Raw genomic sequence first — 23,329 nt, forward strand, 5'->3', positions numbered from 1 at the left:
CCATCCGTGAAAACATAGGAAATGGGGTTTAGTAAGACTGGCAGGTGCTGACCTGGTCACAATATCAAGTTGGCTGTAGCAGAAGATGATTTGTTTACTGACGAGCTTTACAGTGAAGCGTTGCATCTTCTTGCAAGTTCAGGGCTGTGTTTTGACCAATGGAATTGGAGAGGCGGTCGGATTACTGTTGTCTTCAATGGGAAATAAAGACACGTACATAAACACCCATACTATCACGTTGTAGCACCAAAGGGTTCTCATATGTTCTCTTGATAATTTACTGCATTCCGTTAATATAAACTAACACCTTCAATTTTTGAATGCAAGCTTTCCTAAAACACAGTACCGGTAACAAATAAATTACTGCACGTTGGATAACCTTAGTGTTCAAAGTAAGAATGATAGACAATAAGAGGTATTGTTGAAATCGTAAGATAACAAGACATGGGAGGAGGGGAAGTAGCCTAGTCAGTGGAATTATTATTATTGTGCCTATATGTAAGGACCCAAGGTTGGCAGAGAGCTCCACACCAATAGCTCTAACATAGCATGTAGGCAAAACAATGGAAAAAATTATTAATGAAAGGTTGAGCTATTATTTGGAAACCAGGGAAGAACTAAAGAGCTGGCAAAGTGGGTTTAGGACAAGAAGGAGCACAATAGGCCCAGCCTAGTGTGCAGAGCATGAAATGAGAAGAACCGATATCAATAAAGAAAGTGTGGCAGCTGTGTTTTATGATATAGAAAAGCTTATGATATGTTGAGGACAGATGCTTGTTAAATTATATCATATGGGAGTAAAAGGCAAGATATTTAGATGGATCAGGAACTTTCTTACCGGCAGGAAAATAGCAGTAAGAGTGGGTAAAAATCTGAGTGGAATCCGAGAAGTTTACAGTGGAACCCCTCGGGGAAGTATTGTTAGCCCAGTTTTGTTATCGGTTATGATATACATTTAGCAGTATATGCAGCTCTATTGGGGTTTCCTTATGTGCAGATGGTGGCGTATGTGGAAAAGGGGGCGAAATGTGCCATTGGTGTTAGGAAAGTTATAGGAGGGTGGAATGGCTCTGGAAATAAGAAGGGAGAAAACATCGTTGGTGTATTGGGCACATTTAAGGGGTCATGGAGGAAAAGCATCCAGCTCAGAGTGCCAGGAGAAGGAAAAAAGAAAGCTACACAGTTTTGATGGACAATTGAAGGCCGGATCAGAGAAGATAGGATTGCTGACATCAGAGTGAGTAAGACAGTCCCCCTCTTTGCTGTCCCACCTTGGACACTGGAAGAGGCAAGTAGTGATTTGGGTCTATTGGAAAACGATCAAGGGAAAAGTGTGATGGAAGTATTTATAGTTGAAGTATTTATTTAGTATAAGTAATTATATAAATAAAAACTACAGGCAGTTTATTAAAGCATACACGGATGCATCTAACTCAGAGCAAAACAGAGTAAGAATAGCAATGGTAGTTACAGGGTTATTAAATAAAATAATTAATGATTATATAAAAGTGTGTACAGGTAAGATGTTGGCATTTATGTGGTGTTGGACTGTATTTTACTCATAGCATCAGATTCAGTGCACTGATCAGCATCAAACACATCTAGTCAGAATCCAGACAACACATTATAGAGGCGATAACAAATATGCTGCAAGGAATGAAGAGAGCAGGAGTCGAGGCTAAGTTAAACAGCACCCTTGTGATACAGAAGCACGATCCATGAAAGTGTGAACGCTGTGGGTTGTTTGAAATGGTGGAGCCTCTCCGCTTCCAGTGTCCAAAGTAACAGGCACAAAGAGTTACACTAAAAGAAACACTGAAAGGAAATAAAGTTCCGTAGAATCTCACAGAATTATTGAGGAGAAATCCGGACGATGTCGCTTTTAGGGAGATTTGGATGTAACAGAACCAAGTAGCTGGGTTTAGGCCTAATTGATAGACCTCCAGTCCAGAAGGTGGCGGTAGTGCGCCTACAAGCTGCCAACCACCATTAAAACATTAAGAAGAGGAAGAAGAAACAGGAAACAGAAACTTTTTTGTTTTGTTTTTTAATGTTTAGCTATTTTTAACCGTTATAACCAGCAGACGGCTGTAATCATTCAATCTTTGCCAAAAGCCGTTAAACGAGAAAGAAGACTTCGTTGTTTACTAGGATGAATTGGCAACTGTTTTTGCTGCTCCACCTTTACTCTCTGTCTGCTAGTAAGTTCACATCAAAATATCCTTTTACACGTGTGATTACCTGTAAAATTATCATTAAGAGAACAAAACTAGATACCCAGTTAATTATATAATTATACATTTTCTCTGCAGAGAAGCACAGCCTGAGATATTTCCTCACAGAATCCTCAGGAGTCACAAACCTCCCAGAGTTTGTGGCTCAGTTGATGGTGGATGACCTCCTTGGGGGCTATTGTGACAGCAATCGGAAGATCCCAAAGCCTCGTGATTGGGCAGTAAAAATGATCCTTGAAGACCCCAAACAGTTTGAAATCTATGAAAATGAGTGTGATCGCTACCAACACAAATACAGAACCCAGATTAAGAACTTAAAGGAACAATTTAACCAAACTGAAGGTACGATCAGTTAATCAAAAATTAACCCAGTGAAAGCCAGCAAGAAACATGAAACAGCAGTATGATTTCCTAAGCAAGAATTTAAATAATGGTCCAGTATCAATCTTGTCCTAAAATCTGCTCTATTTAAGATTAGATTACATTTCTGTGGCAGGGAATACACAGATATGTTGAAAGAAGTTTTAAAACCTTTGTAATTATATCAGTCAGCTAACAGATATCATTTCTCTTTCTCAGGGATTCACATTTTCCAGAGGATACATGGCTGTGAGTGGGACGATGAGACTGACAAAAAGACTGCTTTCAATCAGTTTGGATATGATGGAGAAGACTTCATAGCCTTGGACCCAGAAACAATGACATGGGTGGCTGCAAAACCACAGGCTCTTATCACCAAACGCAAGTGGGATAATGAAATCATTTATCTTGAGATAAAAAAGCTATTCAACGCCGAGATTTGCCCCAAAAGGCTGAGAAAGTATCTCCAATATATACAAAAGTTTCACCAGAGAGACGGTAGGATTACAGGACTTGGTGACTGTTGACATACTGTTAACAAACTTACTAATCTTACTAATCGCTTTGCTTTCTCTCCAGTACAACCATCTGTATTTCTTCTCCAGAAGACTCCCTCTTCTCCAGTGAGCTGCCACGCTACAGGTTTCTATCCAAAAGAAGCTGTGATGTTCTGGAGGAAAGACGGAGAAAAACTTCATGAGGAAGTAGAATACATGGAGATCCTTCCCAACCATGACGGGACCTTTCAGAGGAGTGTTGATCTGAAGCTTTCCTCCGTCTCACCTGAAGAGTGGAGTAGATATGAGTGTGTGTTTCAACTTCCTGGTGTCGTGGAGGACATTGCCATCGTACTGGACACAAGTGTGATCAGGACCAACTGGGGTAAGATGGCTCCTAAATGGGTTTAAATACTGATTTCCTTTCTTGAATGCCTTTTGTTTGAAATTGTAACTTTATGAATCACAAATGTGTTTCAGTCCCTCCTGCAGAGTTTCCTACTGGGGTGGTCGCTGGCGTTGTCGTCGTGGTCCTGCTCCTCCTCGCCTCCATTATGGGTTACTTCATCTGGAAAAGACCTAACAAAGGCATGATGAAAACATCCTGTTATAGCAAATATTGTGTTTAAAAGTGTCTGGGATGATTAAAAAAACCCATTCAGTTCATTCATATAATTTAAATTGATTTTTTAAAAACTTTATTTGTAATTTGTTTTTCCCTTTTGTGTTTCAGGATTCTCTCGTGCGAGCTGTAGGTATCATTTTAAGTCAATGGACTGCTTTTGTGGAGACATTTTAAATGGCATTAACTGTACTTTAAATTTCTTCTGCAGCTTCTGACCCTTCAACCTCTGAAACCTAAACTGAAGCATTTCTTCATTGATCTCAGAAACATGGAGAATACTCGATCCCACCTGCATACACCTGGTGTCTGTCCAGGGCCCTATGTGAGCATTTAGAGGTTTGATACCTTGCTCATGGGTACCTCAGCAGTCATCTGAAGGTGTCCTGAAACCAGAACCCTCTGCTTCTCAGTGGATTCCTCTTTTTCTGCCCACAAATTTACATTACTTTTATTAATTCATTTTATTGATTCATTTAATGCTGTTATGAGTAGAATCTCACACTAACTCCATGTTGACCATCATTGCTGACAGACAGCTGCAAGTACTACAAATGTGTAAATATTAGTAAATTAGCAAATGTTTTGAATAAATAAATTATTTTTAATGAATTATTAACATTGTTTTTTTTTAGATATTATACTAGGAATTTCATTTGCAATTATATTAAATTATATTTCTACTGGGAATTTCACGCACGGCCCTCTCTAGGGTTTAGATGCTGATCCAAAACTAGCTTCTCTGAACGCACAGTACACCGAGCCTGGAAGAAAATGGGCTACTGCAGAAGAAGGGTGCCACATCGGGTGCCACTCTTCTCAGCTAAGAACAGAAAATGTCTATAATTTGCACAGGCTCACCAAAATTGGACATTAGAAGATTGGGAAAAAAATTATGCCTGTTCTGACAAGTCTCAATTTCAGCTGTGATATTCAGGTGGTCGGGTCAGAATTGGGCATAAACAACATGGATCCGTCCTGCTTTTTATCAATGGTTCAGGCTGCTACTGGTGGCTTAATGGTGCAGGAAATATATTTTTGGCCCTTTGGGTCCCTCACTACCAATTGAGGCCTCCACAGTCACCATTTCTCAGTCCAAATAGAGCACATTTTGAGATGTATGGAATGGGAAGCTTGCATCATAGATGTGCAGATGAAGTGATGCTGCCGTGTCAAAATGGACCAAAATCTCTAGAGGAGAGTTTCCAACACTGTTGAAGGAATACCACAAAGAATTAAGACTGTTCTGAAGGCAAAGGGAAGTCAAACCCTTTACTAGTAAGGTGTACCCAATGAAGTAGCCGATGAGTATAATTAGTATCAATCTGTCTCTGTAGACTGAAGTCTGACCTAAAATAAGGTGATGTGAAATTGTGACATATTTAAAGTGTTATTGCTAAAATCGCGCCGGTTTTCCATAATGTATGCGTTTATAAATGCATACAAGCAATACCCGATAGGTAGCAGGAAGGAACTGGTGATGACGGGGATCACGCCTGAGACCCTTGCAAAATGACGTCATGCGTGCTGTATCGAATGAAGAACTTCCGGAGTAAACCAGCATTTCCGGGTCATCAAACATGGCGGCTCATGGGGATTCGTTAGCACCGGTATACGGTAACCGGGATGATGCCACTGTGTCTTCGCAGGTGACTTTGTCAGCGGACACCGCCCCCTTCTTCCCGGCCCGTTATAGTTGTGCATTTCCAGCGTCGGACACCGAGAAACAGTTTTTCCGCTGTACCGAAAGACTAAGATATTTAAGACCAGACTCCGAACGTCTCAGGGAGGAGCTGAACCTGTTGTTTGACCAACTTCTATCTGAAAGCTACAACTTAAGCAATGAACCAAGTAAAAACATCCAGCCAGAGGTAAAGCACGCCAGTTTGGGTTTCGTATCTACTATCGTAGCCCTTCAATTAAATATAAAACGTATTGTGACGCTACATCTTACAGCCAGAACTGTTATAGGGGTGGGCGCTGTCACTTGGCACCATCAACACCAGCAGGCTCATTGAATTCCTTGAAACATTTTCAACGTACATTACTAAACCATTCTGCATCAAGAGCACAATTTCTGTGGTTTTTTGTCACGATTTTGTCCAAGCCACGATAACAGCTTCTTCGCAGTCAACCTTTTTTTTTTTACATAGATTTGTTTTTATCTAGTTGAAAATACAGCTAAATATAATCTAGTTAAAATCAGCCACTTTCAATTGTACACTCACCGACTGAATACTTTGAGATTGTTTAATCACCGTGAAAGAAAGTTGGGGATAATTTTGAGTCTTTTCATTTTAGAACGTGTGCAATCTATTAACATGTGCCAGTCGCCTAGTTCCACATTCTCAGGAACATATGGTCATCAAACTCTGTCAGTTAATACATCATCTGCTCAACCAGCTAAAGGTAATGATGATGCTCAACATATATATTTTTTAATGCATATGCATTCATATACTAATAATGACTGACAGTGTCTTGTTATGTGGCTGACTCTGTGCTAATAACTTTACTTAAGGTAATATTGGATGAGCAGACCTTGGACATACTGGTGAATTATACCACCACTGCACTGAAAGTGTGTAGTACATGGACCCATTCCGATATCCTCCTGGCCCTCTCTGCAGTAGTTTATTACAAAGGACCCCAGTGCCAACGGGTAGATAATTGCGCATCATTTTTAACATTTACTGTCTGTGATAACTATTGTGTCTCAATATGTTTACTTTATACTCAGCTTCTCAGTGACTTGTTAAAGGAGGATGGAATCCTTCTGCTGTATGGGTCTCCATCCCAGCCAAATGATGAGTTGCGCCATGTTGCTCTTACCTGTATGGCTAGTATCTGTCTGAGGTAGTTTTTATTGTACTTATGAATAATAGCAAAAATAAGCAACCCCTAAAAGCAAAAGGCTCAGTATGGCTTGATGGTTGACAGGATGCCTGGTCAGCCACCTTTGGATGATCATCACAGATATGCTGCTTTTGGGCTTTTTCTGCGAACACTGCAGTCACCAAAACCTCCCAACACCGATGAACTTTTCTGTTGTACGGTATGATTTATTGTCCTTTTCCAAATGAATATTCAAACCCCCCCCCCCCCAAAAAAACATGTAATCATAGCGGACCCATGTACTTTCTTGTGTATTTGAGCAGGTGATCCAGGCAGCGCTAAAGGGGCTTCAAAATTGTTTCTCAGTTGGTAAATGGAAATTTAGAGGAGCAGAGGAGCTTGGGTCTACATTAGCCTCACTTAAGGTACTAGTTTATTAAACCATCCATCCATCCATCCATCCAACCAACCATCCATCCAAATATTTGGTTTACTTTGTATTTCCTGCAGAGGCTCATGTTCCATGGAACACCGGGTGTAGGTGTTGAGTGGCCGGCTGTGCTTTATCCATCGCCCCTTCCTCAGTACGAAGGTCAGACCACACCAAAATCCGCTGAACCACCATCCGATTCATCAAAGGATTCTGCTGCAGTGCAGGGCAAAACCAAAGGGGTATTAAGTGGTTTTAAAATCAGTGATGAAACAAATGAACAAAACATTTGTTCAGCATCTTTTTAATGTCATTCTTTAGAATAAGAAGAAGAAAGCCAGAGGGAAAGCAAAGAATCCAAGTGCTGAAACAAGCAGAGAGGATGGAGAGGAAGATGAGAGGGAAGCCGGGTCTGTATCGCAGAAAGTGGAGCCTAAACTCTCTGCCCCATCGCTCTACCCTTCCTGGAAAACAATCAGCTCTGACTCTGAGATTTCTGACCCCGAAGGCAGTGCACAGAGCAAATTAAGGTATAAAAATACACTGTCCTCTGGTTCATATTAAGCTTTCCTACCAGATGCTAAAGGATAAGTTGTGTTACACTCACACACTGATTACAACATTTTCTTGTGCAGGGTTTACCAGGGTCGTGTGCGTCAGGGAGCACTGCAGTGTTTGCTAGCTGTAGTGAAAAGTACAGAGAAGAGGGTTCTGTATGGGTATTGGTCCTCCTTCATCCCAGACTCTCCAGCTGGTGGACTGCCACCACTCTCTCTAATCACAGTCATACTAAAGGACCCCTCGCCAAGGGTACAACTTACTTCGTCTCGCCTTTTGGTGTTGTTTCCCCCTGACACTTGTGGCTGTAGCAGTTTTCTCTTTACCTGTCTGCAGGTGCGTGCATGTGCGCTGCAAGTGTTGTCAGCAATGCTGGATGGTTCCCATCAGTTTCTTGCTGTAGCGGAAGACACAGCAGCTCCCCGAACATCATACACCCCTTTCTCTTTCCTACTGGCAACGGCAGTGAGAGAACTGCATCGTGCTCTAAGCCTGGCTTTGCTGGCCGAGACCTCTCATCAGACACTTACCCAAGTGATAAAGGTACAACTGTTTCTCCAATAAGCATGAATTCCGTGATTCCTGTCGGTCTGCATGTTTCCTGTCCTAATAACTTAAATCCTTCCTTTTGACAGTGTCTAGCCTACCTGGTGGCAAATGCTCCCTATCATCGTCTTAGACCTGGTCTGCTGAGCCCTCTCTGGAAGCAAATGCGTCCATACCTGCGCCACCGAGGTCTGCAAATTTTCAACTTAGATCACCTTAACCTGTTGGGATGTAGCGCGGGCTTTGATTTGCTTTTTATTTTTCATCTGTGCCTCATGCATGCAACTGAAGCAATTCGGAAACCAAACATGTTTTACCGAGGCTTTTCTCTGTCTTCAGATGTAAATGTGCGAGTTACGGTGCTGACACTGTACGGAGCTCTGGTGACAACTCAGGCTCCCCTCCCTGAAGTGCAGCTTCTCCTCCAGCAGCCAGAGGGCAGCACTTGGGCTGGCTCATCCACACCAGGTGGCTCAGACTGGAGGCAGAGAGACAACTTGTCCTCACCTGCTCATAAACCTGTCACATCATCCCAGCGAGGTTCCTGCACACACTCCCCTGGTGTTCCACAGACACCTGCAGAAGATGGGTCTTTACCGTGGCTGATGCAGCTGTGTGCATCACTAATAACTCAGCCTAGGGAGGACCACTCGGACAGCGAGGGAGCCACACAAACGGGAAGTCTCATTTTAGAGCCCCTCCCTGTCCGATTAGAAGCACTTCAGGTGAGCTGGTGGAAAAGTGGCACGAAATAGTTTTTTTTTTGAATGCATTTTTAATGTTTCATTACATGCCAGGTTATGTGCCACCTGGTCCGTGGATATTTCTCTCTTGTCCAAGCTAATTTGTGTGAGATTGGTCAAGTGAGCATATGCTGCCTCAAGGAGGCGGAGCCTTCGATACAACTGCATGGAGCAAAGGTAACATTTTTTCCTAGTGCTTCCACTCTTTTGCCTAATGATGCGGATCACTTGCACACGTCTAAAAACTACAAAATAAATCACAAAGGCTTGGTGAAGATCTGTGTATTGCTATTGTTTTTTATTTTTAGTTGATACAAGAACTAGGAACGGGAATAATTAAGCAGTACAAAGCAGAGAATAACGTTCCAGAGAGCATCAGAGTACCTCTGAGTCAAGTATGTATAGTCTATATGTGTAAAGATATATTTGTAATTCAATAAGGCAATTTAATGTGACTTGAATTAATGTGTGATGATCTGATGTAGGTGGTGCAGTTTTGGTCAGACATCTTGAGCGGTCCTCTGAACGGAGCCTTGCAAAACAACCAACAAAGCAGAGTGCAGATGAGTGCCTGCGATGTGCTGTCCTCCATCCTGCCACAGGCCTTCGAGCAGCTTCCCGTGAGTGTGTCCACCCACGGCAGCTAATAATCATGACCTCATGAATATGTGCCCGTGACATGCTGCTTTGCTCTTAAGTACAAGACCCAGATGATGTGCATCACTGTGCTGCTGGGAGTGACCTATAGTGAAAACTATCTGAAGACAGCAGCTGTCAGGGCTCTGGGAATCTACATCATGTTCCCTTGCCTGAGAGAGGTTGGGGTTGGGCCCACTGACAACACATTTGTTCACCTACCTTATACGGGTTGGGATTTTTTTTAATTTTCCTTTCGGTGTCTCTTTGATCAGGATGTGATGTTTGTGACAGACACTGCAAACGCCCTTCTAGCTGCCCTGGAGGATCGCTGCGCAAATGTTCGTCTAAAAGCAGCCTGGTCCCTCGGAAACCTCACAGATACCCTCCGGGTCAATATGTAAGAGAAGCGCAGTTCAGTCAGTGTTTCAGAAAGCTGTCCGCTCTTCTCGTTCATGTCAATAAGAAATTATTGAACAGATCCTGCTGCTATAACAGCGATCATTTAGCTTTAGTAGCACTAGAAATGCATTTCAACATGAATACAACATAAACTCTGCATCTTTAACAGGGCAAGCGTAGGTGTGGAATTCCAAGAGGAGTTATCGGACACGCTGCTGCTCAAAATGTTGCAGGCTGCTACTCGCGCATCTTCTGATAAAGACAGGGTGAGCGCTTTACTCTTTATAACAAAGAAGCAACATTTGTTTTCTACTATGAGACCAATGAAAGCAGCTTACTGTACTTCTTCCCTGTGTATGATCCAGGTGAGATCTAATGCAGTGCGGGTGCTTGGAAATCTGCTTCACTTTCTGCGTCAGAGTCAGCTGTCCCACCCTACCTTCCAGCGCCCAGTGGAGGACGCAGTTCGGGCTTTAGTCAAGACCGTCCAGTCAGATTCCGTGATGAAGGTCAGATGGAACGCCTGCTACGCACTTGGGAACGCCTTCAGAAACCCTGCCCTGTCTCTAGGTGAGTGTCGTTGCTTTGATACATGCTGAACACACAGCCGGAAGAAAGAAGGTTGCACACGTGTTTATATTCGATGCAAAATTGTTTCATATGGATCTGGTTATTGCACTGTATAATGTTGCCCTTGTGTTAATTTACCACCAAGTCTTTGGCAACCATTTAGTCCTTTAGATCCAAGCATTTTCCATTACACCAATTTGTAATACAGACAGTGATGATTTGAATATGAGTTGGATTGATGGTGTCTACATTCAGTTTTATTCCTTCTTGCCTCTCAGGTTCTGCCCCGTGGTCCAGCCATGCTTTTTCTTCCCTCTGCCTCGTCGTCACCTCCTGTAAGAACTTTAAAGTACGAATCAAGTCTGCCGCTGCCCTGGCGGTCCCTGCAGAGCGCATTTGCTACGGGGACTCGGAGAGGTTCATCTCTGTGTGGCGTTCCCTGGCTACAGCCCTTCAGAACAGTGACGACGTCAATGATTTCTTAGAATACCGCTTCAGCGCCAGTCTGCGCCACACACTCTCACAAGCTTTGCTACACCTGCTCAGCCTCAGCCAGGCGCAGGAGTTGCCTGCCCTTGGGGTGTCGCTGGCTGGAGAGGAAGGGGAAAGCATCAGAGAACACGTGATCAAATATATGAGAGAGGGTGGAGGAGGAGGCATCATGGAGCAGGGAGAGGAGGACATGGGCAAGGAGAGTTTCACTCCTCAGCAGAGAGTTGGAAGGCTGCAGCAGACACTAATGAGACTGAAAGATTTAAAGACTGAAGGAGAGGGACAGTCTGAGCAGGAGAGAGGGAAGGCTGTGGTCGTCCAATTCCTGGAGGATTTGCTAAAAGCCTGTGAGGAAATGTGAGAGAGTTAGAGAGATGATGAAGACTGATGTCTCAGGGTGGGCGGAGCAAAGAGGAAACATCTAACTGCTGAGAAAATGTTAGTCACATTTTCATACACGTTTTGTGCCTTTATAACACTTTTATGGTTTGCACTGTCATTGATCCTGGGGAAAGGGGGACGCTGAATGTCAAAAATAAGTCTCTTCTGTCAACAATATGTCAACCTATTCTTCCAAGATGACACACAGGGTTTGTTATTAACATTTCCAGAAGTACAGTATTTGCTTCCACATTTTGCTTTAAATTTTTATCTCCTGTTTTGTCTTCATTTGGAAAAAAGAAACGTTTAAATACGGTGTGTAGTTGCTACTTTACAAGTGTTATTGCAAAAAAAAAAATTCTAACAATTGCTTCAAAAACAATTGTGTTTTCATTTCTGACTGCAGTTTTGAGTATTGAGAGAATATTGCACATTTGTGGTTTTTCAGAATTGTAATTTTTAAAATCAATGTGCAAAGAAAGTGTGGCTTCAATCTTGAAGCAACCATATATTGATATCCAACAACTAGCTTATTGGTTATTTTAGCAGCGATTCTCTAAAATATACATATAAAAAACGTATAATTTTTGAACATATTGGTCGGACTTTTTCTTGAGTTGCCACAACAATCAGACAAACGCTCGTTTGTAGCGACCCGATCAGACGACGTCTTGTCGTTATAAGCGCATCCGTTAGGGGGCGCCACTTCCAACAAGGGACGGTGAATGATTCGGAGGTTGATTCCTGATGTCTGGATCCATGCGGACCACGCTGCTACTGCTCCTGTAGCAACTATGGACTCTTTCGAGTTGTTTCGAAAGCTCGGCGCTGGAGCTAAATTTGATTTGAAAAGGTTTAGCCAGGATGCAGCTCGGTTCAAGGTAAATAAAAACGTGAATTTACTGGTAAACTGAACAAAATGACGATGGGTACCAGCTGCTGTTTGCTACAGGCTGACAAATTCAGACATGCCTCAGCAAGAAAATATCGGAATTTCTGTTGCATTATTGTGTAAATATGGGGGCGTTTGACCAGATTATGTAACGCGTTTTACAACATTTATGTCCATATTGAAAGACAATCATACTTTCGTGGCTAATTTTACAGGTCCACAGGTCTCGGGGAATAAACCCGTCCGCCGATCGTCTCTCTGCCATCGATTATTTTGGCGCAGGACAAACCAATGGAGCGCAGATCAGTTCCAATCCACATGATTCCAACGAGGAAAATCATGAGGAGGACTGTGAGATGGAAAATGCGGACTGGGCTGCAAGAGGGAAAAGGAAGCAGAAACATGCAGAAAGAGACGTGAAGATCAAAAAGAAAAAATCCCAAAAAGAGCAGTTGGACGGTAATGATGCAGCTTTATTTTTACACACTGAAACTGCAAAACAGTGTTTATAGAGATGTATTTGGCTCAAATAAGATTAATTAGAAAATTAGTCAACATTCAAATCTCACAACGCAATTACACCTATAACATATTTTATATATTTATATATAAACATTGTACTGCCCTATTATATGTACACTGTAAACTTATCCTTTTGAAACTGCTTAAATATTATTTTTTTATTTTAAAAGGACTCTTGTCTCTACTTTGCAATGAAAATTGGTGCATTTTGTGTAAAACAACTCTTCACAGACTCACTGCTCTATGCTCTTTTGTGGTTAACTGCAGGTGGTTGTTCAAAAGACAGTAATGCGGGCATCACATGGACGTCCTTATTGGAAAGGAAGATCCACAGCCTGGCACCTGATGAAAAAGAGAAGCACTCAATGAAGAGACTAAAACATCTTCACCAGGAAAAGGTCCTCACAAACACAACTGAAAGCTTTGTTCACTTAAAAAATGTTCAATATCCTTAATAAGACCAGTCAATAATTTTGTTTTTAGGTGAATCGAATTCGGTCTCAAAACCGTATAAACGTGCACGGCTCTGACATTCCAGACCCCGTGTGTACATTCGATGAGCTGCAATCTGAATATCATCTCAATTTGCGTATCCTCCAAAACCTCAAAGAGGCTGGGCTGTGCTCCCCAACGCCGATACAGATGCAGGCGATACCACTGATGATGCATGTGAGTGTGGAGACACATGGGTTCAGCTATGTGCGTATGCTGCGTGCACCTTGTTTCATGAGCTTTTTTTGTGTTCGGGTCAGGGACGGGAGCTACTGGCATGTGCTCCCACAGGATCGGGGAAGACTCTGGCTTTCTGCGTTCCACTGCTCGCCCATCTGCAGCAGCCTGCCAACCTTGGCTTCAGAGCGGTGATCATCTCTCCAACCAGAGAGCTAGCCAGCCAGGTACGCAATACCAGGCTTTATTTGTTGCTAGAAGTCAAGTTTCAGTATGAATTTAAACCTACAATCTGAGACACAAGACTGTACACTGAGCATCTGTGAAGGATTCTTATCATTGTTGTCATGAGAAACAGACTTTTTGTCTTTTATATATTTGTGTGCATGAATGATCTAATATTTAAATACAATTTCCAGACCTACAGAGAGCTGCTGCGTCTAACAGACGGAGTAGGATTTAGAGTTCACATCATAGACAAAGCTTCTCTAGCGGCAAAGAAATACGGACCACGCTCAAACAAAAAATATGGTAAGAGATGGGGGGGGGAAGGTTATGGGCAGTAAAAAATGAAATATAAAAATCATTTGTGTCGCTTCCCACATTTTCCCGGCAGATATACTCATCAGTACCCCAAACAGACTCGTCTTTCTCCTCAAGCAGGATCCTCCAGCTCTCGACCTCAGCAGGTAACAGAAAATCTTTAGCTATTATTTAAATTATTGTATTTTTAGGTAATATATACTTGGTAAAAACACAGTTTTTCTGTGTTCTTCAGTGTGGAGTGGCTAGTTGTTGATGAGTCCGATAAGCTTTTTGAAGATGGGAAGACGGGCTTCAGGGATCAGCTTGCTAGCATTTTTCTGGCCTGTTCTGGCTCAAAGGTGCGCCGGGCTTTCTTCAGCGCCACCTGCACATCCGATGTGGAGCAGTGGTGTCGTTTAAACCTCGACAGCCTTGTTTCTGTCAACATTGGACCCAGGTAATAATCTATATTCAGAACTCCTTCCCTTGGCTGATTTCTTTTGATTTTAGACATTTAGAAAACTGTAATCTGGCCTTCTCAGAAACACGGCAGTCGAGACAGTGGACCAGGAGCTGCTGTTTGTTGGGACAGAAAACGGCAAACTGCTAGCCGTTAGGGAGATCATCAAAAAAGTGAGAAAACCTCCGTCTGCCCTGTATTTTATATTAGTTTCACACCGTAATTAATTGTGAATTATTTGGAAGGACACAGCGTGAGACATGTCCTGTTGGCCTTTTCAGGGTTTTTTGCCTCCCATGCTGGTATTTGTACAGTCCAAAGATCGAGCTCGAGAGCTTTTCCATGAGCTGGTTTACGAAGGCATCAATGTGGATGTGATCCATGCTGAACGGACGCAGCAGCAGGTAGCAACACACACAACACGTCAGCTTACGCCTTCAATGTGCTGCTTGGCTTTATTGTCCTTTTTTCTCAGAGGGACAACGTCGTGAACAGTTTTCGTTCAGGGAAGATTTGGGTTTTGATCTGCACAGCTCTGCTTGCCAGAGGTATCGACTTCAAGGGAGTCAATCTTGTACTTAACTATGACTTCCCCACCAGTTCCGTTGAGTACATCCACCGAATCGGTGAGTCTTGTCAGTGGTTTTAGTGAGATTTTAAACCTGTTTTTAAACGTCTGTCTTCTTCATTCCTCCTTCAGGTCGAACTGGTAGAGCTGGACACAAAGGAAAGGCCATCACCTTCTTCACAGAAAATGACAAACCATTGCTGCGCAGGTACGCACACATTCGAATAAACTTACTCGGCTGGTTTTGGACTCTATGGGTTGTTGGTGTGAAACGGTTAAAAAGGTTCTTTTGGTTCTTTTGAATCAGCATTGCTAATGTCATCAAGCAAGCTGGATGTCCTGTACCCGACTACATCACTGGCTTCAAGAAGATACCTAGGTAAATAACTACCATCAAATCAATTTCTTTCATTATCATGGTCTTTTCTGTGTATATGGCGACATGATTTTGAGCATTTGTCTTGTGTTAAATTCAGCAAAGCGAAGCGGAGACTTGAGAAGAAACCTCCCAAACGCCTCACCATTTGCACAACGCCTCGTTTCTTATTGAAGAAGAAAGGAAAAGCTGTGACTCAAAGACAGAAAGGAGGAATACAGACAGCGGCGGGGGAAGAGCAGAAGGGAGAAACTGGATCTCAAACAGCAGTAGTGCAACAAAAGGTTCAAAAAAATCCATCAAAGAAAAAGATGCGAGAAGGAAAAGACAAAGCATCTGAGAAGAGCGGAACAAATTCATCAGGAGAAAAGTTCAAAAAGTGGAGTACTTCTTTATTTTAATAATGCAAGCATTGAGCAGTATAATTATTTGACCTATTGGTTCTTTTTTGCAGTTTACAGAGTGGGCATTTAACTAATAATTTATTGTTTTCTTTTATCAAACAGGAAAATTAAGAAAAATAAACCACAAGAATGAAGACAGCAAGCCGATGCTGAATATGCACATGGATGTTTTTTTTGGTCATTTTTCTACTGTTTTGTGCTTTATCAGATTATAAAATAAACACTTATATACCCTTTATGTTATATTTGTTTTGTTTGCCTTTGCTATCCAGAAACTGATGTTGGTAGTCATTAAACGTCAGGCACAACCATTCTGAATAATCAGCACTACATCGATTAAATTTACATACAGGCAACCATACTGTGTTTAAGAGCACTGCTTGAGCTCATTTTAACTCAAGAAATACTAAATTATAAAACTATTTCAGGTACAAAATTTGTGTAGTAGTAGTTTTGTAATGAGGATTCTCATTATAGAAAATGAATATTTGGATATATGCTATCAAGCCTGGAAAATTAATGAGACAAACCCAAATATCACACCGTAATGAATTGTAAATACGGTGTGATGAAGGTATATGGTCACTTTTTGAAAATGATCAAGTAGATCTTGCATCCCTTACAAAATAAAGAATAAAAAAGTAAGCGAACTAAAACCATCCTAATGCGTCTTTAGCCAAACTATCGCGAGACATATGCGAGATCTCGCCCATGCATTATACGCCAGGAAACCCCGCTCTATCGTCCTTTCCCAACATGGCACCGAAGGCGAAGAAGGAAGGTCTGTTAATCTTATATTTTGGTCGGAATAAAATGTGCAGTTTGTAATAAAAATGCGCACCCTATGATCGTTTGACGTGATCATAACACATAGATGAGACAATCCGGACGTTAGTGTTGTAAGAATAGAACTGAGAACCGAATGAATAAAAAGCTAAGGCACTGCGTCTCCGGCATGTTACTTGTGCTATAACGTGATGCTAAGCTAACAGTAGCACACTAGTGGTAACCGTGATGACTACTAATCTGTCCTGTTATATTTAACGTAAGTGTGTTTGTTTAATTGTCTCAGCTGGAACGTATACGCATTAAGATTGACGTGCCAAGTTCTGCCCAAATGCTATAACGAAGCTATATTGGAAACGTCACAGTAGCTACACGTGAAAGTTAGCTGGTTTACGGTGAAGTTGGTGTTAGTCCACAATATGTACACAACTGGATCTTTAGCTTTGGTGTAGCGTGACGTGTGACTGGATATTACTATCATCCAACCAGATTAATTTCAAATGTCATGCTAGGTTAAATCGCCTTATTCGCGGTACAGCCGGTAGCTTCCTGCTGCTGCGGCGTTGGTTCTTCAACGCATCCATGGGGATCGCCACAAATGAGATGTTCCCCAAATCAACTTGTGCAATTCCGATTTTGGGCCAGTCATTAACACCACTGTCTCTTTTAGTGGTCCCTGTCAAGACTGAAGCCAAGTCAAAGGCTCTGAAGGCCAAAAAGGCCGTGCTCAAGGGTGTACACAGCCAGAGGAGGAAGAAGATCAGGACTTCTCCAACCTTCCGTCGCCCCAAAACTCTGCGTCTCCGCAGGCAGCCCAAGTACCCTCGCAAAAGTGCTCCCCGTAGGAACAAGTAAGTTGCACTGACAGCTGTAAAGAAAAGTAGATACCTGATGCAAATGATGGTAAACAGCGATCAAAGTATGAAACTTGTGATTCCACATTCAAACTGCTGATGCACCCAAGACTACAACATGTGTAGAAGGTAAAGAGTGTTTAACTGTGAAGATTGTGATCAAATGTCTGTTTCTACCTCTCTAGGTTGGATCACTATGCTATCATCAAGTTCCCCCTGACTACAGAGTCTGCCATGAAGAAGATAGAGGATAATAACACACTTGTGTTCATCGTGGACGTCAAGGCAAACAAACACCAGATCAAGCACGCTGTCAAGAAGCTGTATGACATTGATGTTGCCAAAGTCAACACTCTAATCAGGTAGGAACCTTTGGATGTTCCTTTGGATGTCTGTGTTTTAACTATATTGAATATGTAAGCAGTAACCATAATCGGCCTCAGTTCGGGTCAGTAACTGGTAACTTGATCTTCTGTATTGTCTTCAGACCTGACGGTGAAAAGAAGGCGTATGTTCGTCTGGCACCAGATTACGATGCATTGGATGTTGCAAACAAGGTGAGTCTTCGTGAGGCCAAAGTCTAGAATTTAGCGTTCAGGAGTCCGTCCTGTGCAAGTGATGTAAACTTTTACTATAGCTGAATGTATGTGATGCATTCAAAGGAACCACTGATGCCAGATACTTCAGGTACTGGTTTATTACGCCATGGTGAACACCATCTAATTGACATGTTTTCCTCCTTTGCAGATTGGCATCATCTAAACTGGCAGAAAGGGCTTGAATAAATATTTGTATTGACTAAAACTGGTGTTTGTCTGTTTTACATGTTCATATTTAATGAACATTGCCTAAATTCAGTTTTAATATTTCAAAGGAATGTTGAATTCCAAGTACGTGGCAGATGCCATATTTCTTGCATTGTTAAATTCCGGTGAAGAGGTGGGCTTGGGCAGTGTAAATATAAAAAAAAGTACCCAAGTTTTTTGGCTACGGGTTCTGCACAGAGGCTGGTTTATTACTGGGTCCTCAGTTTGGCATTGATTTAGCTGCTGTTAAGGCCACAACAGATCACGGCGGGTAATAACTAGTGCTTATAGTGGCAGATACTAAGACGTTAATACCAAAGTTTTCCTACATTCATTGGAAAGCAGCACGTGGAGGCCACGAGGCGTTTGCAATGTGACAAAAGATCGATAAATGAACCCATTTAGACGGCCCAGTTTGAAAGTCTGAAAATAGAATTCTGGAATATTTCACGGCAGTATATTAGAACAGTTGTTAGGAGGGAGATTTTAAATATGGTCCCATGTGGAGACTGACATCTTCGAAGACTGTAGAACAGGTTATTTTATGTTTGAGGTTCCACCGCAACCATCCTGATTACTTCAGCACTCAGTCATACTTCTGTGACACAGTCCAGGTGAGTTATGAGAGGAAGGTCCGTACGGTGCCCTTGACCAGGCCTCTGCAGATCGGACACTTCCTCAATGACGGTGCGCATTCTTTGCACACCACCAGATGTCCACAAGGGATGAAGACGATGTTGACCTCTTTGTCCATGCACACCTTACAGGTACGCTCCTCCTGTAGGCGCCGCAGCTGCTCCTCCATGGGGAGGTCTGAAAATAGGACGGTCCGGAATTACGTGCACATAATTGGTTTTTTTTTTAAATACATCTTTGTGTGGAAATGATGACAAAAGAAGCGGTGCACGACTCGCTGATGCTGGTGTGTCGTCATACCTGAGAGGTCTTGGCTCGGCGACGAGGCTTCGCTCGACTGGGCTAAAGTTGCACATTTAAACTCCGTTAGATCATTCTTCAAACTCTCAAAACTGCAATTCAGTCAAGCTTCAGTGCGTGTTGGTAAAATACCCATGAGATCTCTGAGCAAGTGCACGTCATTTTTCTGGATCCAGTTGCGAAAGACCTCGGCCGCGGCGTTTCCCTTGGTGAGGACGAGCTCGATGAGCCGGGCCGTTTGCTGCTGGGCTGATGTTTGAGCCTTCAGGCCACTGTATTCCTCGTGAGCTGCGGGTTAATGAGAAAGCAGTTACACAAAGGGAAATTTATCTAGTTGTAATCTTTGGCTGTCCAAAATAAACAGACTTACATAGCACATTTTGCTCTCTTAAGTGTTCTAGTACTGGCTCCACACTCTTCAGACGCTGGATCAGAGCTGCCTGGTGTCTCTTCACAAAGGTGAAACCATCTAAAGCAGCAAGAATTCACTGTAATGATCCCTGACAAAAACTGCAGAAACCCAGACTTTCTTGTGTGAACTGAACCTGATGCCATCGCCTCGGCCAGCATCTCCTTCTCCTCTTCCCGCTTCTGGTCCTCAGCACTCAACAGGTCTGAAACCAGTTCCTGGACTGTTCTGTAGTTCTCTCCACTGGTCAGGATTTTGCTTTGGACCGTTTGTTTGACTAGACTCCGCTCAAAGCCCATCTCTAAGGCAGACTTTATGACAGGAGTGTTCATCATGACAGCGTCTTCAGAACGCTCTTCTCCTGGACCAAGATGAACCACTGAAACAGTGATTGGAGAGTGTCATGCTGAGGACAATGTCCCCTTTTTACAGGATGGATTTTAGAGTAAAAAAGCCGAATTGTCACTGAATATAGGCACTAAATAAGTTACAGCCACACAAGTAATTTTATCAAATCTTCATCAGAAAAATTTCAAACTCACCAGGTGGATCAACAAATTCTCTGGAGGTGGTGTCTCCATTTGTTAAAAGCTTTTGACGGAGAAAACACAAGAATATCAATTGGTCCGCTTTGCTACCACAGATGAAAATGTGTGTGTGTGTGAGTGTGTGTGTTGCAAAAGTGAAGCCAGTGAGGCTTGATCACCCTCTGGTGGGGGGTTATAGGAAGGTCATCTGCACCAAACTCAAAATGGAAAACACTAAATTTATTGTTTCCCAAGCTTTACTGGTTTGTCTTTTGTCCCATTGGATGAAATGGTGACGAACTCTCTCAATCTTTACTGACCTGCTCAAACAGCCGAGGAAACCGAGCCTGTATTTGATGAACAAAATCCTGTCCTCTCTCCTGGAGTAAGTACTCACACCTGCCCCACCATGGAAGATGCAAAACAACATCAAAAACATTCTTATTGGGAAACTGCAAGTATGTAAAGTGTCATTTACCGAGGAAACCATTTGGCGTGTTCCACCCAAGGGTCGTCACCAGACTCCCAGCACCGCAGGCCCCCATCACAGCAAAAGCACTTAACGTCATCATTACGACCTGGATGGGGGGGAAGCAAACATCCCAGTGTTGAAGTTCGGTGGCGACTTTTAAAAGGTCCACAGGAAACAAGCAGACGAGGCGTTCTGACCCCACGTAATCTGGAATCAGCTTCCAACGTCGGAATAAAGAGCGACCTTACCTACGTAGTAGAAACCAGCTTTCGCCAGCTGATCGGGCCGCACGGGGATACGAGACGGCCAGTTGACAAAGGTTAGCAACCTTTCTTCGCTCTGCTGCATGGCGGGGTTGGACACATTACTGAGGGCAGGGACTCCCGCAGACAGCTGAGACGTTAATCCCCCGGGTGCTGCTCCGGCCAACGATATGTTGTCGGCTCTGTCCCCGCGCACAAATCGGCAGTTGGGATAATGCCTCTGATGTTCAGACATGGCTCTGTCGCCCGGCTCCCAGTTACTCAACTGCAAACAAACACTGGAGTGTTGCTGTCCGTGGGTGAACCGCGGACCGCTATTGCCCCCGCGCTGATACACACCTGCCCTCCACAGCTGAAGCAGGCCACTCTGTCCCCCTGGCTGAGGTAGTAGAAGCCCGCCTTGGCGAGCTCAGCGGGCGTTATGATGGTGAGTGTCCAGGAGTGGAAGGATTCCAAGCGGTCCTGTTCTCTGCGCATGTTGGGGTTGTGACACGTTGGTCTCTGGTGGGACATGTCCTCAACACCACGAGATATAAGTGGGCTTGAGGGTGGCGGAGCGGAGAAACCCATGTTCAGATAGCCAACTGGCTCTTCACCTTGGTTTGCCGATGGGTTGGGAACAGCTGGCCCGGCACCAGAAAGCTACACGTAAAAGCAGCATAATTAAGTAAAAAAATAAATATTAAATGATAAAAAAAACTTCTGTTGATCTTACTGGAATAGCTGGAGCAATACGAAGTGGGGAAAAGGCAGAGTGCGAGGAGGAGAGGAGGTTCGACGTGGACGGGAGGCTCTGGATGAACGAGCAAGACGGCGACAGCTGCCTGTGTTTTTCGGTGGGACAGTCTCCAGCCTGCCAGCCCTCGGCTGTCACGTTGCACTTGAAACACTGCACGCGGTCGCCCACCCCCGTGTAGAACCAGCCGGCCCGGGCCAGGCTACGCTCAGTCACCCCCGAAGTCGGAAATCGCGCGAAGGTAGAGATGCGATAGAGTTCTGTTGATAGTAGAAAGATGAGAATTGTAATCACACCGGCACAAAAACACAACCTAACGCAATGGACACGGCACTCACCTGAGGAGTTGTCATACTGCAGGTCAGGTGGCGGACAGTTGCGACACAGCCCCATCAAAAACGGGTTGTTCTTGAGTTGAACGAGTGTTTCCATCTTTGTATGAAAGCAGAGCAATATGAGAGTAAAGGGGGGTCCTCCCAGGGGGGGGTCAGGGCTGAGCAAAGAGCCAGGATCTCACAGACACACTAAAGAGAGCGAAGAAGTTTCAGTGTTTCCCATTAGGCTCTTATTCAGTATTGTGTAGTTAGCATTTGCTCAATAAATGAAAAACTGACAGAATGCCAAATAATAACGGATATTACGAATAACTTCAAATTCGCCCTTTTAGTTGTTTATCAGTCACATCAATTTCTAGTGAATCCGATAAGAGGTTCCGTCCAATGATACATTCTCTTGGTATTTCCGCGACAACAAATGACATAATTGTTGGAATGCCCCATAGCCAAAGAGATTCGGTTTTTTTCTTTTCATTATTATAGTGCACAATCCGTCTGAAAATGTCGAATTCTATGGCTGCTCTTCTCTCATTACGTCAGGTACTTTCCGCACCTCATGCCGCGTTCACGCACTTCCGGTTTTAGCCTCGTTACGTAAACACTTCTGCTTTTGCCAACTTTATTAGCGACGTTTAACATCTAACATCTATTTGACAGCCATTTTAAATTTGAAAGAGTGTAAAAAGCCCAATTTTAAACGTTCGGGAGGATAATATTTCGAATTTAGGGACGCCGTGTAGCGTAAAAGGGCTACGTGTTCGCTCAACAGAGAAATTGCATGCTAGCGCTAAACAAACGGCACTTTTGGTTCATAATACCTCACAGCTCGGACAAAAACAATCACGTAAAACGGCATAAACGGAGTAAATGACGAGAGTCGAGTCTCACTCACCTGCTGTGTGAGTCAGCCGGTGCAGAAAGTCCCAATTTCGTCCTGGAAGCTTCTCGGTGCGACCGAGGTGCTGCTTCCGGTTAACGAACGAAACAAAAAGCGGCCCAACTCTTCCAGCCCTTCTGGATGAAACCGATATCCACGTCTTTCCCCTGAAATGTTTGCTTTCATCTTATTCCCTCCACCACATCATTTGCAAAAATCACACTAGATTGTTAAAACCAAATATTTTTCTTCATTAAAATCAAACGTCATTATTCTACGTAGAGGAACACGGTGACATATAATCCTTAGAGTTCTTGAATAAAAGTCAGTTATTTGTGCTGTTGAGGGTTGAATCGCCTCAGAGGAATGTCCCATACGCTTCCCGTTAAACGAAACTTTAAGGGGAGATTGACTCTTGCGTTGTTTTGCTTGGAAAGTCCCCCAAATACATTTTTAAAACCCGTTTTAAAAGCAAACTGAGTGGGTCCATGAGTGAAACACCAACAAGATCTTAAAAGAATAGGGGAATTAAGCAGAGGGTAAAGCCCTGCCAAGCAGCTCATTTTCTCAACTATTGTGACTTGTACCGGAACTATAGTATAGAGT

General features: G+C 43.2%; 5 protein-coding genes and 1 non-coding gene across 7 annotated transcripts; 5 read left to right on the forward strand and 1 right to left on the reverse strand.

Annotated features, from left to right (window-relative positions):
• The first annotated feature begins 1,829 nt into the window (after window positions 1-1,829).
• Window positions 1,830-4,325, forward strand: LOC101067043 (HLA class I histocompatibility antigen, Cw-8 alpha chain-like). The gene is made up of 7 exons (XM_003971295.3): window positions 1,830-2,201; window positions 2,313-2,576; window positions 2,814-3,092; window positions 3,174-3,476; window positions 3,572-3,679; window positions 3,825-3,842; window positions 3,925-4,325. Exons 1-7 carry the CDS (start codon window positions 2,153-2,155, stop codon window positions 3,951-3,953), a joined length of 1,050 nt encoding a protein of 349 aa, XP_003971344.3. The 5' UTR covers window positions 1,830-2,152; the 3' UTR covers window positions 3,954-4,325.
• A 941-nt stretch (window positions 4,326-5,266) lies between these two features.
• heatr6 (HEAT repeat containing 6) lies at window positions 5,267-11,902 on the forward strand. Its single transcript, XM_011611622.2, has 20 exons — window positions 5,267-5,584; window positions 6,015-6,122; window positions 6,235-6,375; window positions 6,454-6,569; window positions 6,654-6,768; window positions 6,872-6,973; window positions 7,059-7,220; window positions 7,300-7,508; window positions 7,614-7,788; window positions 7,873-8,079; window positions 8,172-8,271; window positions 8,422-8,807; window positions 8,880-9,002; window positions 9,134-9,220; window positions 9,311-9,445; window positions 9,524-9,643; window positions 9,737-9,861; window positions 10,033-10,129; window positions 10,229-10,433; window positions 10,712-11,902. Exons 1-20 carry the CDS (start codon window positions 5,294-5,296, stop codon window positions 11,284-11,286), a joined length of 3,579 nt encoding a protein of 1,192 aa, XP_011609924.2. The 5' UTR covers window positions 5,267-5,293; the 3' UTR covers window positions 11,287-11,902.
• An 81-nt stretch (window positions 11,903-11,983) lies between these two features.
• On the forward strand, window positions 11,984-15,960 carry ddx52 (DEAD (Asp-Glu-Ala-Asp) box polypeptide 52). Its single transcript, XM_011611624.2, has 15 exons — window positions 11,984-12,187; window positions 12,414-12,657; window positions 12,988-13,118; window positions 13,204-13,389; window positions 13,473-13,616; window positions 13,809-13,920; window positions 14,006-14,078; window positions 14,168-14,371; window positions 14,457-14,547; window positions 14,656-14,778; window positions 14,850-15,000; window positions 15,075-15,150; window positions 15,250-15,321; window positions 15,419-15,697; window positions 15,825-15,960. Exons 1-15 carry the CDS (start codon window positions 12,032-12,034, stop codon window positions 15,853-15,855), a joined length of 2,073 nt encoding a protein of 690 aa, XP_011609926.2. The 5' UTR covers window positions 11,984-12,031; the 3' UTR covers window positions 15,856-15,960.
• A 408-nt stretch (window positions 15,961-16,368) lies between these two features.
• On the forward strand, window positions 16,369-18,166 carry rpl23a (ribosomal protein L23a). Its single transcript, XM_003971170.3, has 5 exons — window positions 16,369-16,503; window positions 17,179-17,359; window positions 17,548-17,724; window positions 17,850-17,919; window positions 18,110-18,166. The coding sequence occupies exons 1-5, from the start codon at window positions 16,434-16,436 to the stop codon at window positions 18,122-18,124; spliced, it is 513 nt and encodes a 170-aa protein (XP_003971219.2). The 5' UTR covers window positions 16,369-16,433; the 3' UTR covers window positions 18,125-18,166.
• Window positions 17,399-17,468, forward strand: LOC115252822 (small nucleolar RNA Z17). The gene has a single exon (XR_003891158.1). It is a non-coding gene; the product is annotated as a small nucleolar RNA Z17 (small nucleolar RNA).
• Window positions 18,042-23,030, reverse strand: birc2 (baculoviral IAP repeat containing 2). 2 transcript variants are annotated; one of them, XM_011611625.2, is made up of 13 exons: window positions 22,739-23,028; window positions 21,850-22,035; window positions 21,491-21,771; window positions 21,115-21,417; window positions 20,761-21,040; window positions 20,519-20,618; window positions 20,361-20,439; window positions 20,056-20,104; window positions 19,650-19,892; window positions 19,475-19,573; window positions 19,237-19,392; window positions 19,105-19,146; window positions 18,042-18,981 (listed from the first exon to the last, which is right to left on the reverse strand). In XM_011611625.2, the coding sequence occupies exons 2-13, from the start codon at window positions 21,941-21,943 to the stop codon at window positions 18,788-18,790; spliced, it is 1,920 nt and encodes a 639-aa protein (XP_011609927.1). In that variant the 5' UTR covers window positions 21,944-22,035; window positions 22,739-23,028; the 3' UTR covers window positions 18,042-18,787. The 2 variants fall into 2 exon arrangements, with proteins under 2 accessions (XP_011609927.1, XP_011609928.1); XM_011611626.2 differs by having other exon boundaries at window positions 18,782-18,981; window positions 21,850-21,943; window positions 22,739-23,030.
• Window positions 23,031-23,329: the final 299 nt, after the last annotated feature.

Source organism: Takifugu rubripes, chromosome 15, assembly GCF_901000725.2.
Source record: "Takifugu rubripes chromosome 15, fTakRub1.2, whole genome shotgun sequence".
Lineage (NCBI taxonomy): Eukaryota > Metazoa > Chordata > Actinopteri > Tetraodontiformes > Tetraodontidae > Takifugu > Takifugu rubripes.

Bases quoted from the DNA above. Each gene is read 5' to 3' on its own strand.
- LOC101067043 (XM_003971295.3), top strand. From the start codon at position 2,153: ATGAATTGGCAACTGTTTTTGCTGCTCCACCTTTACTCTCTGTCTGCT. The intron at 2,202-2,312 runs GTAAGTTCACAT...TTTTCTCTGCAG, and splicing joins CCTTTACTCTCTGTCTGCTA to AGAAGCACAGCCTGAGATAT. The intron at 3,477-3,571 runs GTAAGATGGCTC...AATGTGTTTCAG, and splicing joins TGTGATCAGGACCAACTGGG to TCCCTCCTGCAGAGTTTCCT.
- heatr6 (XM_011611622.2), top strand. From the start codon at position 5,294: ATGGCGGCTCATGGGGATTCGTTAGCACCGGTATACGGTAACCGGGAT. The intron at 6,769-6,871 runs GTATGATTTATT...GTATTTGAGCAG, and splicing joins ATGAACTTTTCTGTTGTACG to GTGATCCAGGCAGCGCTAAA. The intron at 10,130-10,228 runs GTGAGCGCTTTA...TGTATGATCCAG, and splicing joins CATCTTCTGATAAAGACAGG to GTGAGATCTAATGCAGTGCG.
- ddx52 (XM_011611624.2), top strand. From the start codon at position 12,032: ATGATTCGGAGGTTGATTCCTGATGTCTGGATCCATGCGGACCACGCT. The intron at 12,188-12,413 runs GTAAATAAAAAC...CTAATTTTACAG, and splicing joins AGGATGCAGCTCGGTTCAAG to GTCCACAGGTCTCGGGGAAT. The intron at 15,001-15,074 runs GTGAGTCTTGTC...TTCCTCCTTCAG, and splicing joins TGAGTACATCCACCGAATCG to GTCGAACTGGTAGAGCTGGA.
- rpl23a (XM_003971170.3), top strand. From the start codon at position 16,434: ATGCATTATACGCCAGGAAACCCCGCTCTATCGTCCTTTCCCAACATG. The intron at 16,504-17,178 runs GTCTGTTAATCT...TGTCTCTTTTAG, and splicing joins ACCGAAGGCGAAGAAGGAAG to TGGTCCCTGTCAAGACTGAA. The intron at 17,725-17,849 runs GTAGGAACCTTT...TATTGTCTTCAG, and splicing joins AAAGTCAACACTCTAATCAG to ACCTGACGGTGAAAAGAAGG.
- birc2 (XM_011611625.2), bottom strand. From the start codon at position 21,943: ATGGAAACACTCGTTCAACTCAAGAACAACCCGTTTTTGATGGGGCTG. The intron at 20,440-20,518 runs GTAAATGACACT...ATGGTGGGGCAG, and splicing joins CACGCCAAATGGTTTCCTCG to GTGTGAGTACTTACTCCAGG. The intron at 19,147-19,236 runs GTATTTTACCAA...GTGCAACTTTAG, and splicing joins CTTGCTCAGAGATCTCATGG to CCCAGTCGAGCGAAGCCTCG.